Source organism: Benincasa hispida, chromosome 3 (genome assembly GCF_009727055.1).
Source record: "Benincasa hispida cultivar B227 chromosome 3, ASM972705v1, whole genome shotgun sequence".
In the NCBI taxonomy this organism is placed as follows: domain Eukaryota; kingdom Viridiplantae; phylum Streptophyta; class Magnoliopsida; order Cucurbitales; family Cucurbitaceae; genus Benincasa; species Benincasa hispida.
The window spans coordinates 39,305,558-39,320,683 of NC_052351.1; the positions used below are offsets into that span (position 1 = coordinate 39,305,558).

General features: G+C 33.0%; 2 protein-coding genes across 2 annotated transcripts; both read left to right on the plus strand.

Moving 5' to 3' along the window:
* Nucleotides 1-502: 502 nt before the first annotated feature.
* LOC120073563 lies at nt 503-982 on the plus strand. The gene has a single exon (XM_039026391.1). The coding sequence runs from the start codon at nt 503-505 to the stop codon at nt 980-982; it is 480 nt and encodes a 159-aa protein (XP_038882319.1).
* Nucleotides 983-4,073: 3,091 nt separating this feature from the next.
* LOC120073801 lies at nt 4,074-12,395 on the plus strand. Its single transcript, XM_039026649.1, has 12 exons — nt 4,074-4,505; nt 4,842-4,943; nt 5,409-5,489; nt 6,411-6,520; nt 6,644-6,779; nt 7,849-7,947; nt 8,722-8,827; nt 8,961-9,403; nt 9,468-9,644; nt 9,804-10,001; nt 11,488-11,814; nt 11,980-12,395. The coding sequence occupies exons 1-12, from the start codon at nt 4,236-4,238 to the stop codon at nt 12,070-12,072; spliced, it is 2,142 nt and encodes a 713-aa protein (XP_038882577.1). The 5' UTR covers nt 4,074-4,235; the 3' UTR covers nt 12,073-12,395.
* The last annotated feature ends 2,731 nt before the right edge of the window (nt 12,396-15,126 follow it).

A 15,126-nucleotide genomic window follows, 5' to 3' on the forward strand; every position in this document is an offset into this window, starting at 1 on the left:
TAGAAAAAATAATACTTGAATGCATCATCTTTATACATCTCACTCTCATCGTGTACAAAAAAAATTAAAAAATGAAGTAAGAAAAATACGTTACACAATAAATTATAATTCAACAGTTTAATGAGATGCATGAAAATAGGTGCAACTTCAAATGTACATAAATATTTTTTTTTAGAAAAATATTTTTAATATCAAATAATTGTTAAACTACTAAAATATTTTTAAGTAAAACAAAACGTCAATGTTTATGAATAATAAATATCTATTACCGACATTGATAGATGTCTATAGTGTATTATCAATGATAGATAATAAAATTTTGTTATATTTATAAATAAGTTGATTTATTTATTTTATTTAAAATTATTTTATTCATTATATGATGGAAAGACCCAAATATTGTTGACATGACAGTGGACGTAGATGGATGGACAGTTGAGCGACCTATAAATCCAAGCAAATTTATACCTTCTGGTCTTCCTGTGGGGAAAGTACAAGAGGAATGGCTTGCTTGGACACGTACAAGAGGTCAGATCAGAAGGGACAGTACCCTCCGATGAGCCCAAGACTGTCCTTTTCCAACGACTTCGTCGAATCATCTCACCATCCCTCCCCCACCAACACCGCCAATAATATTCAGGACCAAAACATCCCTCCAAATATTTCGGCGCCCTCCGACGACTTCGAATTCTCTGCAAATCCCAGTAATCACACGGCCATGACCGCCGCCGACCAGCTCTTCTTCAAAGGAAAATTGTTGCCCACTCTCAGAGATGAGCTTCTCCTCAACGACGACGACGACGACGACGCTGCTGTACCACCGAAAGGCCTACCGAGATGGAAAGAGTTTCTGAGCCTGAAGAGATCAGTTGTTGATGGGCGCTGCACTGCCACCGACAACAACAACGGCAACCAGCAAGGCAAAATCCCTAAGTTGACCCTCCACGATAACACCTCCTCGCATCTTCCCATGACTTCCTAGATCCATCACTATCTTAATCACTACTCTGCCTCTCCCCCTCTACCAGTGTTTTTTTGGGTTGTTTTTTAAATCACCTGGGTTGTGCGTGTACAAATTTCTGTAATGCTTGTTTGCAATTAACATTTCTTTTAATATTCTGATCATTACTTACTTTTTTTCCTTTCAATTTTGTTAATGGTTGTGTACCAACAAGTGGAATACTGTTTGCATTTTCCCCTCGGCTTCTGATAACCTTACTTATGAGCATAGTTGAGTTTGGTTTTTTTGTTTTTTTTTTTTGTTTTTTGTTTTTTTTTTTTAAATTAAGTTTATAGATGACCTCTAAATTTATTAATTTGATTTCTATCTTTTACTAATGGTTTAAAAAAACAAATCAAATTTTGAAAACTAAAAAACTTAGTTTTTAAAAACTTATTTTTGTGTTTGGAGTTTAGTTAAAAATTCAACCATTATGTTTAAAAAACATACCAAATCTTTGTAAAAAATAATAGAAAATAAGTTTATTTTTCAAAAACTAGAAACAAATAACAAATGATTACCAAACAAGGTCATGATATTAAGAATTAAGCCGCTCATTGAAGTTGGATCCAAGTTTTTTTCTTAAAAATGTTAGAGTAAAGTAAAAAAACTATCTCTGAAGTATGGTGATAGTTGCAATTACACCCTCAAATTTTAATTGTAAAAATTGGGCTCTTAAACTTATAATGTAAATTAGACTCTCAAACTTATAAATTGTAGAAATTTGACCTAAAAATGATCAAAATTGAACTCTTAAATTTGTATAAATATTATAATTTATATAATTATGTAAGTTTAAAGATATAATTTGATCCAATTTTAACATTTATATAATTACGAGGGTTCGATTTTTAAAATTGAAAATTCTAATGGTATAATTATAATTTCCACCCTACTTAATAGTGATTTTTGTAATTCATTCAAAATTTCGAAAGAGACAAAAAAAAAGTTCAAATGAGAAGGAAAATCTTAAAATTTTTACCATTTCTAAGAAATTTGAAGAAATTATAGAAGTTCACTTTTTTGTTCTCTGTATTTTGCAAAATTAAAGTATTATTAGTCTATTGTCCATCAACTTCAACATTATTTAAAGAGAATATTAAAAAAAAAAATGTCAAAACATGGAACATTATTAAGATATGGTAACCGTTTCGTCCTTTATTTTTGTTTTTGAAAATTAATCTTATGAATACTATTTTTACATTCAAATTTCTTCTTTTGGTGTCTACTTTTCAGCACTAGTTCAAAAAACCAAATCGACTTTTGAGAATTAGAAAAAATCATTTTTAAAAAGTTGTTTTTATTTTAGAATTTGACTAACAATGATTAATTGTATTTAAGAATGATACAAATAATTATATATATATATATATATATAGAGCTTAATTTTTAAAAATAACAATAAAAAACTAAACAATTACCAAAGCCTAAAAAATTGTAAATAATAGAGATTAAATTAAAATACCAGCCAAACATTGTAAATTTAAACATAAGTTTAGCCTAAAGTTTAATCCGATCCAGATGAAATAATTTCATAAAACCATTCTGGGAAGTTTATCATTTTTTATGTGATTGAATCTCGAATTGTATTCCTATCCTTATAGCACGCTCTCTCTCTCTCTCTACAAAATATATAGGAAAGATAATAAATTATCTAATTTCGAAATTGATAGTATAAGTATCATGTCAATTGAATTATACTCATGTTGGTATGTTCAAATTATTCTTTAAAATTTGAAGGACAAATTGAAAAAAATTATCTTAAAGTATGGTAGCAGTTACGATTACACCCTCAAAATTTCAATTTTAAAAATTGGACCCCCTCAACTTCTACAAGTATTAAAATTTGACCCTTGAGTTTACATAACTTTAGAAATTGAACCCATAGATGATAAAAATTGAACCTTTAAACTTATACCGACTCAATTTTAACATTTGAAAAAGTTCGAGGGTCCAAATATTAAATTTGAAAGTTTAAGGTGTAATTACAATTACCACCATATTTCAAAGATGATTTTTGTAGTTTATCCAAAATTTAATTAATTTTTTCATTTTGTACAGTTTGAAATCTCCATTTCTCTACTGAAAATTTCTGTTTTGTCGTCAATACAACAAATTCGACACTACAATTTTGATTAATCAATTATAAGTATTTGAGGTACAAATTATTTTAATATGAATTAATGATGATAAAAAAGAATAGGTAGAAAATAGCTAAATACTATACAAAGGAATATCTGAAATAGTTATACTATAGTTAATTGTAAACATTGAGTAATGAGTGCCCTCCACCTAATTGAAGTTGGAGGCTCAAACGACCCCATAGATACAATGATCATTTAAATTTGATTTATTCTAACAAATTTGCAACTTTGATATAAAGTTTTTTTTTCTTGAAACGAATTTAGTCTATTTGTCAAAATAAACATAAAACGACTAATATAATGTCTAAAAATTAGTACCATTGATCTCGATGTTAGATGTTTGATTTTCCAACTCCACGTGTTGTTAAAGAAAAAAATAAATAAATACCGAAATTGAATGTTATATAATAACTACCCTCTCTAATGCTCCCAAAATAAATGCCCTTCATACAATATCTAACAATAAACATCAATTAACAGTCTTCACTACGATATTTGACAAGCATAAAATTTACATTCAACAAGTCTATTTAATTAAATTTAGAGTCATTCTCAACACATGGTTCATTCAATGTACCTTTAGAGCAATTCTTTTTAAATGTTTTTTTTTCATGTGATGTTAAATGTCAATCCAATAATCTATTTATAACATTATTGGAGTAACCTATATATCAATAATCCAATAATATGAATTTGAAGTATTGCTTATTAAAAAAAAACAGCTTTGAAAAATAATGAGCCATATGTTTTGGGGGTAGAAAGAAAAAAAAAAAAAAAAAGAAGAAAAATGAATCGGGGTCGGTGAAGACGGAATAGTTCGTCAGTAACTCGTGATAAGTGAGTGAAATAATGGCGAAACGTAAACGAGAAAATGAGGGGAGAGTAGAGTGTGGAAGAGTGTAAACCCGTAAAGTACACGTGGCATTAAATATAGCCTTGAAATTACATTCGTCTTTGCATCTCAACATCGCCGCCTTTCCTTTGGGGTGAGGAGGGCAAACAAAAGTTAGCGTCAGCGACAACCCATCTCTTCCAAAATTCCAAACTCATATCATCTAATCCACAAAACTTACCATCTTCCTTCCTTCCAAATGGACTCCACCCCTTTGAACTGGGAAGCTCTCGATGCCCTAATCATCGACTTCGCTAGATCAGAGAACTTGATTGAGGATTCCCTTTCATCATCCCCACCTTCTTCTCCTTCCTCGCTTTCTTCTTCCTCCTACCATTCCAGGTTGATCATCCGCCAGATCAGGCGCTCTTTGGAGGCCGGTGATATCGACTCCGCTATCGATCTCCTCCGCCTTCATGCACCCTTTATTCTCGACGATCACAGGCTTCTATTCCGGTTGCAGAAGCAGGTTACTCTGATTCTGTTCTCTCTCTCTCTCTCTCTCTCTCTCTCTCTCTTTCTTTCGCCGATGCTGCCTGCCTAATGCTGAATGTGCAACTTCCTTCTGTTTTTTTCTTTTGTTTTTTTTTTTTTTGGTTGTTTTCGCTAATTTGGTGGGGGATATTGCCATTTTTGATCATGCTGCACTAGGAATTTGAAATCAAGAAAATAGAATCCGTTTGTTTGGTAGCTAAACATCCTAGTCAGCGGAACATCCTTTCATCTTTTATTTTTTTTTTCAATTAATAGTTTTGTTGGACTTTTGAGTCGATTCATTTCCATTTCTGTGTTTAATTGTGTTCAGAAATTTATTGAGCTTTTGAGGAAAGGGACTCCAGGGGATCGTGATTTGGCCATTCAATGCCTTCGGACGGCGCTCGCTCCTTGTGCTCTTGATGCATACCCGGTAAGCATTCTACACATTCATGTTTTGCTTTCAATTGATGCTTTTATGAAAATATTCTCGGGTTATTTTATTGGATCGAGCGAAGAGTTGTTGTCTTTTTGAAAGAAAGTAAATATCCGTTGAATTATGGAAAGTACAAGATGAGGTGCCATAACCCGTCTTTTCTCTACTCTAGTTGGCTTAATAAAGAAGTAGCTGTAATTACAAAAAGGTGACAAGAAAAAAGAGAGAGAGCACCATTGAGAACCCAAAGGTCCAACCATCTCTCAGATACGGGCACCATAGAATAACTTTTGACTGCATTATTCCAGATAACATCAGGTTTTCCTTCCAACGGATGGCCACATAAGATTGTTCCATTGTCTTCAATCCTTTGCGGAAGAAACCACTGTGCTATTTTTATATCAGATACTGCAACTTTTCTGCTTATGCTTTTGGCTAACTTCTCTTTTGTTTATGTTGAAGGAGGCGTATGAGGAGTTCAAGCATGTTCTTCTTGCCTTCATTTATGACAAGGATAATCAAACATCCCCAGTGACATACGAGGTGGATAATACTCTTCTCTCTCATATCACATCGGTGAATATTACCTTTGGTATTTTGGATGTTGTTCAGTGGTTGTTGAACATGCCACCCTTCTGGAAACCCAGTAACGTATGCTGTTCTTGATAATTGGAATGGACATTTAGTATTTGGCTATCTTATATTTTAAACAGTTACAAAGGCAACCACTTTCCTCTTTTCTTTACTCTCTCATCACAACGGAATTGTAAGAAGGAAAAGATGGTCCATTAATTTATTGGGATATTACCACTTTTAAGGCTCACTAACTAAGCTATCATTTGGAAGTCTTACGTTGAACATTATTTTTCACTCGACATATTTATAATGGGTTCTGTTTTGGCTTAGGCCCTCAGGGCATTATATAAGGCCAGTACACATTTCTTTGCCAAGAAAATATGAATTTCCTGGTTCCGGTTGGGTAGGATATGGGATTGTCTTGGATATTGTTGTCATGTTGCTTGAACAGAATGAGGATAAGAGGTACATAGGTAATCTATCTTACAAAATAGTTTCTTAATTTGACAAGCATTGGGGAAATTTTGGAGTAAGTTAAGTTATTTTGTTCTTCGAACTTTTGCCAACATGGCAGAGAAATTCGTAAAGAATCGTTTTTTGGGAAAAAAAGAATATTTATTTTATTTCAAAATACATTGTTTATTTTATTTGAGATGTGAATTCTTGCCTCTTCATAGTTTCTTTCCCTGTTATGTTTTTGTTGTGTGTGTGTTTAAATATGTTGTAAAATTTATCCTTTGGAGTCTGAACTACATAATTCTGAAAGAACTTCTTTCAAATTGGATACTTCTAGTTTTAGGTGCAATATGTTCTTGTGATCTAGAGACTATGAACCCACTGGGAACTGCATTTAATTTTTGTCTGAAAGTGCATTTTCTCATGTTTCAGTGGTGTGAAAGGAGGAGGTTTGATATTGCTGGATTAATGTCCTCAGTCCTACGAGCTCATATGCAGGCATATGATCCAGTCTTCTCAATGACTTTGAGATACTTGATAAGGTTTTTTTCCCTTAATTTTCTCCTTTCTTCTCGCCCCCTCCCATAATGAATTGTGCACTCGATAGAAGTTCGTGTTGAATCTAGAATTTAAGTTCCTTTGTTTTTCTTTGCTCTTTCTTGCAGCATACATAAAGGTTTTTGCTTTCGTGAAGGTGTGTCATCTCCCATATCAGATCTCACCGAGAGGTTGCTTCTAGATGAACGTGATCCACCTGCCACACCCAAGGAGAGTCTATATGAAGCACCTCCCTTTGATGAGGTGAGATGACCATTTTCTTTAGTAAGAATTTTAATTATAAAAATTGAGCATCTCGTCAGTTCCATCTAGTGGTGTGGTGCCAGACCCCTAGTTAGTAGTTCCATCTGGTGTGGACGCTCAAAATCCCCAAAAAGGTCAAGTTCTTTCTTTGGTCCCTAGCATACAGGAGCTTAAATACAGAGGATAAGCTCCAAAGGAAACTTAAGAATGCTTCCCTTTGCCCTTCCATCTGCTGCTGTGTCTGAAAGATGAAGAAACTCTTGACCATTTATTCTTCCATTGTGAGTTTGCTAGTAAGGGGTGGACCTGCTTGTTTGACACCTTCGGGATTGCCTGTTGATGCTTGAAGGCCTTGATAGCTTTGCCTATGGTGGCAAAGGTTAAATCTTGTGGAGATGCGCCACTTGTTCACTCTTATGGTGCATTTGGAAGGAAAAAAACAGCATAACTTTTGAAGATGAGTGTACTCCTTTTATATCTTTTTGGATGGTCGTTCAACATACAGCCTCTTGGTGGTGTACAAATTAACATCAAATTCCTTTGTAGCTACAATCTTTCCATGATTTTTAACAATTGGAAGTGTATTATTCAGCGATCTTCTGGGGTCATCTCAACCCCTGCCATTAGGTTGTTCTCTGATATTTTTTTTTGACGAAATATACACATCTATTTCCTATATAAAAAAAAAAGACCCTTAAATCTCAAAGCATATGACATTAGATATGTGAAGTGTGTTTTTTGTAGTACTTATCAATAAAGTGTTATATTTCCACCAAGTGCATGTGTTCCTCTTCTTCTCCTCTCTAGCCGAGATCAAGTATGAGTGTGAGGTTTAGATGCCTTTTGGCTATCGTGACTTTGAGTGTGCTGTGGGTGTTTCAGGCAAGTTCTTGTAGGACAACCTCCTTAAGCCGCACAGGGTAAAAGGGTGAAAAATTCCATCTTGGGATTGATCCCGTGACATGTGGTGCAATGTGATAGTTGGCCCCTATTTGCACGTGTATGGTTACTAGCTTTCAGGAGTCTTATTTTCTTCACGTCTTATTTTTTGTGCTTAATGTGAGTGTAGGTGGACATTCAAGCTCTTGCACATGCTGTAGAGCTAACAAGGCAGGGGGCAATTGATAGCTTGAGATTCACCAAAGGTGATTTGTTTCATGCATTCCAGGTTAGCATCTCTATGGAGATTCTTAATTTTATCCTTTCTGGTCTATGTTTTACTGTTATTAGATTCATCTTATGCAAATCCTTGGGTATAGGTGATCAAACTACTCTACACTGTTTTGTGTTTGTATTAGACATTGTGAACCAGAACTTTATTGGATGTCGTGATTATAATTGATACTAGCATGGGCCACAGATGAAGTGACACCAACTTCATGGATTGGTGAATAGAAATTGTTCTTCATATTGGAATATAAGTTTGATGGGAGTGGGAACATTGAGAAATGTAAGGCAAGAGCAAGACCATAGTAAATTTAGTGTATGTAAATGTAATTCCGTTATATTTTTGGAGGCAGATTGTTGTTTGTTCTGAAAATTTAGTTCATTTGAAAATTTTGCTGAAATTTACCGACAGTAGAATCCTTACTCCTCATCTCTTGATTTTCTCAAACATGCAGAATGGTTCTATCTATTCTGGTGTACTGAAATTTACCTTTTCTATGATTACTTAAATATTAGTATGCACATCATGCTCTTGAAGTTTTTGTGATTATGACCATCAATTCCATCATCTCACCAAGTAAAATATTCTTCACATGATGGTCTCATTGATTATGAGTGTTCACATTCATTTCGCAGAATGAGTTGAAAATATTAGTATGCACATCATGCTCTTGAAGTTTTTGTGATTATGACCATCAATTCCATCATCTCACCAAGTAAAATATTCTTCACATGATGGTCTCATTGATTATGAGTGTTCACATTCATTTCGCAGAATGAGTTGTGCCGGATGAAATTGGACCTTTCTGTACTTGATGAGCTTGTTCGTGAGTATTGTATCTACAGAGGAATTGTGGATTCTGGTCATGGAGCCCTCTCTGGTGAAACTCGAACTTTTGTTATTTTTTATTATTAATTTTTTTTGTTATTATTATTATTATTATTTTTTTGGTTTTTTTAAAATCAATAAGTTTGTATGCCTTTTAAACATGTATGTCATTTATTGATAATTAGGGATGCAGAATTTCTCTGGTTCATCGAAAGTTAATCAAGCAGAGCTGGAGTATTGTTCATCGAGGAATTGTTCTTTTGAAGTTGACTATGCAACCAGTAAACTTTCGGATGGTGAAATTTCTGTCAGCAATTCCCGTGTGGACAGTTCTCCTGAAAATGTTGCTGATGTGGCCAGTTCACAAGGTACTGATATTGAATTACGATATGCATTGGAGCCGATCTCCAATCGAGAAGATTGCAGCACTAGCGATTCAATTCATGTGGGAAATTCAAGAACATTACAAGTGAACAAGAATCGTGGAATTGTAGAAAGGAGCAAGCGAAAGAGATGGAGAGGAAGACACGATGATGGTGAACTTCATGACATCTCTTACTGTGGGTTCGGTAAACAAGAACTTAGCTCTACAACAGTGTCTGGTACAACCATATCTAAGGAACAACAGGTACGTCCATAACTAATACTTTATTCCATCTGATGAAACAATCTGACTGAACTGTGTTTTGCAGAACCTTGAAAAACATTTACCATTAGAGTCTACTGGCAAGGAGGATAAATATGAGATTGTCTTGGGCATTAGAGAACTGGCAAGTAAAAGGTTGGCTGCAGAGGTTGTGGAAGAAATTAATGCGGTGGATCCCTACTTTTTTGCACAAAATCCTATTCTCCTATTCCAACTTAAGCAGGTAAATTGATTGTAACAAGGTCAAGCGTGAGTTTTCTTTTTATACTCATTATTCTTACTAGTCGCTATTGATGGATCATGGAAGTTTACATGAGTCTGCTGTCTGATGAGAATGAGTGCATATTCCTTTGAAATTTATTTGTTGTTGCTATGGCTTCAGGTTGAATTTTTGAAGCTGGTTAGTTCTGGTGATTATTCCAGTGCTTTGAGGGTCGCATGCACTCACTTAGGCCCATTAGCGACTAATGATCCTTCCTTGTTGAAGCAATTAAAGGAGACTTTATTGGCTTTGCTCGTACCCAATGAAGATATTCTTGGGAAAGGCTTCCCTATAAATGCTCTTGCTAATTCTCTTCAGGTATGGAGTAACTTACTAATAATGAAACCCACCCTACCCCCAATTTATGATTTATGATTTAACTTTGGGGGGGAGACATTGGCCTGAAAATTGTGGAGGCCACTATCTTGTATATGGTTAGGCCCAAAAATTGTATATGCTGGCATATCTATCCTAGCTGAAAAAGTACTCTTCAATATAGATTACGATTTGAGGTACAAATATTCAACCATTTCTATTGCTGATACCTCTGGATCTGACCCTTACAAGCAGGCTAGTAGTATGTTCTCTTATTGACGATGGGTCATTTGGAGTCAGCGTCAGGATGTTTCCATGAACAGTATTTTAATCAAAATTATTTCTATTAGAAAGAATCTGGTTTGAAAGAAGAAATAAGAGAACATTCTAAGGGGAAGAAACCAGCCAAGAGACTTTCTTGTTAGTCTGCTTCTAGCTGGTGTTCTATTTCAAATTTTCAATTGAGTACTGTAATTACCCTTTTGTTCATATGTTTGCCAATTGGGATGCTTTCTAGAAATCCCCTTGGTCTGTTGGGGATCTATCCTCTCCTTTTTGTTATCCTCTGTTTGATTACGAATTTGAGTTCTGAAATAAATTGAAATTATTTCGATTGTAGGTTCAAGAAGTATTTCTTTGATTCAAATAAGTTGGTCTCTCAAATGATTAGTTGACTAAAATGAAAATGGTTAGGATTACCTAAGTGAGAGAAGGTGCATGCATGTATCCATTGGTAAAGAGAGGTTAGTAAGAAAAGGCTCTTATAGGCTGTGAACCAAAAGTGAAAAAAAGCATCAAACTTGGAAATTGGAATTTAGCTAAACGAGATCTATCAAGGATGTTTCAGAACTTCGTCCAGTGTACCATAAATATTTGGATCGTCCTCACTCACATTTTTATTTGGTTGGTTCCCAAGAAAGACTGGGCAAAGATACCAAGGTCATCTAGGTAGCATAGTCTGTCTAACTGCTTTTAGAATCTCCTTTCCAATTTCCCATCTGGAGCTATCCTTTTCCTTTCTTCTCTTCTAACTCAAACCGGACGCTCAAGGTTGAAGAGGGGAGAATAAGGAGAAGATCTTTGTAGGCTTTGAGGTGAAGGGACGCATGGATGAGTTGGCATCACACTAATATTGGGCCTAGGCATTGTAGCTGTACGTTGAAAGCAATTTTTGGACTTTCAACAACCAAATACTAATTATTTAGATTTTAAACAGTTTTTAGATACATCGTACATGTTTATTTTTCTTGTTTATTAAATGCTCCCATTTGTAGACCACAATCCATATGGCCCCTATTTCTATTACGTACTTCCTAAATATAATATAAGATAGTCATTAAGGGGAGAAGGTAAAAGAATGTGATCATGGTATTACAATATTAATAGGGGGATAAATCGTAACATCCATAATTTTCTCTACAAGGAGAACAATATACACTGCTCTGCAAATATGCAGCAATATGACAAAAAAAATTTACATTTTCGTCAGGTTGCTTTTGGTAGGAGACTTGGAATCGAAGAGCCACAACTAATGAAGTTGATGAGAGCCACACTTCACTCTCATAGTGAATGGTTTAAACTTCAAATGTGCAAGGATCGGTTTGAAAGTCTTTTAAAGATTGATTTGTTGAAGGAAGTCAATCCGCCTTTGCTTTCCACTACCACTGGGCTATTAAAATCAAATTCAGATAGTTGCAGCCATGGTTCTTCCCAAGTCACAAAATCTTCTGGTGCAAGAACGTCAGAAGATGGTAGCAGTCCTACACAAGCGTCATCTAGAGATGCATGTGACGAAAATGCAATACTTAAGGTCATGGTAAGTATTTTCAACTTGAAAAGATGAGCTTCTATCATCTCCTGAATGCTTTGTTTTATTTTCACTGTGCTCTTACAAATTATGTTTGGTAGAAAATGCGGTTTTCTATAGTCCTGTTCTAGGTTCTCCATATTTGTGATGCGAAATTGTTGTGCATGGATACAGGAGTTTCTTGCCTTGCCCAGGGCTGATGCCATTCATCTTCTTGCACAGTATAATGGAAATGCAGAGATGGTCATACAGCAAATATTTGCATGAGTTGGTTTGTAAAAGTCGTAGCTTTATGGTGGGGTTCATTTGTTTATTATTTGCCCAACATTATTTCATTCATTGTGTAAAATACTTGTATACCATATTTGTATATGGCCAGAGCTCCAATGTATATATAACGTCCATCATTCCTCGTGTTCTCTCATTATATGTATGGGGTTGGTGGATGTGTAATCGAGCAGTTCGGAAATACGTTACTTTCGGGAATATGTTACTAAGATATGAATGTGCATAAGAATGGATTATAATCGCATTAACTGTAAAGTAGATGTTTTTTATTCTTTAATATATATATACTTAATTTGTGGGAACAAGATTTGTACAAGTAAATTTGATATTTTGTTTATTCAATATTTAAACCATAGTGATAATTTGTAGTACGTTGTTGGATATTGATATTTATATTTTCTTGATATAGTTGATACCAATATCACGAAAATGAAGAAACTACCTGAATATGGATAGTGAATTATTTCTACTCGGTATAGTTTCTTTTGTTAACAACTTGTCGTACATCTCTATTATTATCAAGCATTTCTATGTAGCTGCTGTATCTATTTTCTCTTCATATGATATATGTTGTACTTTTTGTTATTATTATGCTACATCACACCTAGACATAGTTTCATGAATTTATGGATTTTCCTATTTCTTGTTTTTCTACATAAAGGAGGATGTCAATGGAATTTTTGTATCCAATAAAAGTGAATTTTGATTTATTTTTCATTTTCTGATTTCATAAGCTATGTTTGTTATTGACCTTTTTTACTATAATTTTGACAAACGATTAATTTTTAGTTTTTAAAATTAAGTCAAAAAAATTAAAGTTTGGTTTTTAGTTAAAGAACATTTGATTTTTAGTTCTTAGCGTTTATAGAACATTTTTGAGTTTTTAAACCAAAATTTTATCTTCTTTGATTTAAATTGTTCTTTAACTACAAGGTTTAAATGGTTTTTAAGCCGTTTGGTAAAAATGAACACTTGGCAAAACATTTGATAACTATTTGTTCAACTTTGCCAAATGTAGACGATGAACATTTTGATTTTTTTTATCAAATGTAGATGAACCACCTGGTAGATGGAGACCATTCTCATTTTTTAAACCAAAATTTAAAAATTATAGTTATGTTTGATAACTATTTGGTTTTTGTTTTTTTGTTTTTTTAAGCTAAACATATAAATATTTTATTATATTATCTATTTCTATCAAAATTAAGCTATAATGGTTTCTTAAGTTATTTTTATTTTTTGAAGTTAGATGAAAACTAGTATCAGAGATGGAGAGAAAATAAGTTTAATTTTAAAAAAATGAGAAACTAAAAACCTTATCAAACGTTAAAATAATTATTTAGAGATTTTACATGTTCTCCTCCAACGAATTATCATAGCTTACCGTTTGAATTTAAAGACAAAAGAGACTTTATTCGTGGGACTTCCATAGATAAGAACATGATGACATACTAAAGTTTATTCATGTTAATCACAAACCTACAAATAAATAAAACGGGGTACTATTTACTCCAAATTTAAAGGGAGGATTATTACTAAACAGAAACAAAAATCTTACCCAGAAGAATTGACATTTTTTTATGCTGGACTAATTAAAATCTTATATCAAACATCCTCAAAAGATATGATATTTTGTTTAATACAGCAGTGTGAGGGACTATTTTATCTTTGGTTTAAGATATATGCCCTAACCATTGGAACAATGTCAATTCAATCCATTTTCTCTTCTTATTTAATCTTATGGTAGGATCAGGAAAAAGTCATTAACTTAAAATTGTAAACTGCAGTTAGGAAAGGAGAGAAAAAGGTGAAAAATGATGAGGAAGAAAATAGTGGGTAGTGTAACCAACTTTTATATCTTAGTTTTTTTAATAAGAAAATTTTCACATATAGAAATATGTCAAACTATTTACAGAAATAATAATAATAAAAAAAAAAACATTAATAGACTTCTCTTAGCTTTTATCAGTTTCAATCATTGATAGACTTTTACCAGTCTCTATTAGTTTTTATCAAAGAAATTAAAATTTTGCTATTTTGGATAAATAATTTTTTTTTTTTATTTTTCATTTTTTAAAATAAAACTTAATAGTTAAAATAATAAATAGATAAGTCTAGATCTCCCTCTTATATAAATATAAAAAGTAAGTGGTGGGGGCAAATTTAGTGAGAGGAGACCATATTTATGATCTGGTTGAAGCAAAAAAGGTAAAGAGGGAATAAAACAAAAGTGTACATACAGAGAAGAAAGGCCGCCCTCTAAGATTCTCCAAAGACACGTTAATTTAAAAATAATTATTGTATTGCAACCCATATGTCATTTCCATATAATATTGACATATTTATTCAATTGCATCTCTCTTCTTCATTCTATTTCTTTTGGAAATTAAAACTTTATAATAATTCAATAGTGAGGAGAGAAGGCAAAGGGTTTTCTACTTTTATTATTTATTTACGTTTGGTGATCATATCAGCGTGGGATGCACGTTTTCATCACCTGCCTTCCAATTGTCTTCATCATCAAATCTTCAATTTTAAGGCACTTTGTCTATATTGAGATTTTGTTGGATAATTACTTCGTTTTCTTTTTTCTTATTTTTTTAAAATTAAGTCCATTTCTCTTTTATTTTTTACAATAATTTACATATTTTTTAATATACGTTCTTAGTCAAATAAAAAAAAGGCAAATTTTTAAAACTTACTTTTTTGGTTTCCAACATTTGACTTGATTTTTGATATCATGGGTAAAAAGTAAGATAAAAAAATCAAGAAATTTAGAGTGGAACAAATGTTTATAGGTTTAATTTTCAAAAACAAAAAACCAAAAATCAAGGCCCGTATGATAACCATTTCACTTTTGGTTTTTGGTTTTTGAAAATTGAGTTTATTTCTTTCCTATTTCTTACAATGATTTGCATATTTTTTAAGTATAATGATTGAATTCTTGGCCGAATTCTAAAAACAAAAACAAAATTCTAAAAGCTATTTTTTTATGTTTCAAAATTTAGCTTGGTTTTTTAAACCATTGGTAAA

What these genes read in the sequence shown, in the direction of transcription:
- LOC120073563 (XM_039026391.1), top strand. Translation starts at nt 503, where the DNA reads ATGGCTTGCTTGGACACGTACAAGAGGTCAGATCAGAAGGGACAGTAC.
- LOC120073801 (XM_039026649.1), top strand. Translation starts at nt 4,236, where the DNA reads ATGGACTCCACCCCTTTGAACTGGGAAGCTCTCGATGCCCTAATCATC. An exon ending in ACTTTGAGATACTTGATAAG is followed by an intron (nt 6,521 to 6,643) that starts GTTTTTTTCCCT and finishes TCTTTCTTGCAG; the next exon opens with CATACATAAAGGTTTTTGCT. An exon ending in TGGTCATGGAGCCCTCTCTG is followed by an intron (nt 8,828 to 8,960) that starts GTGAAACTCGAA and finishes ATTGATAATTAG; the next exon opens with GGATGCAGAATTTCTCTGGT.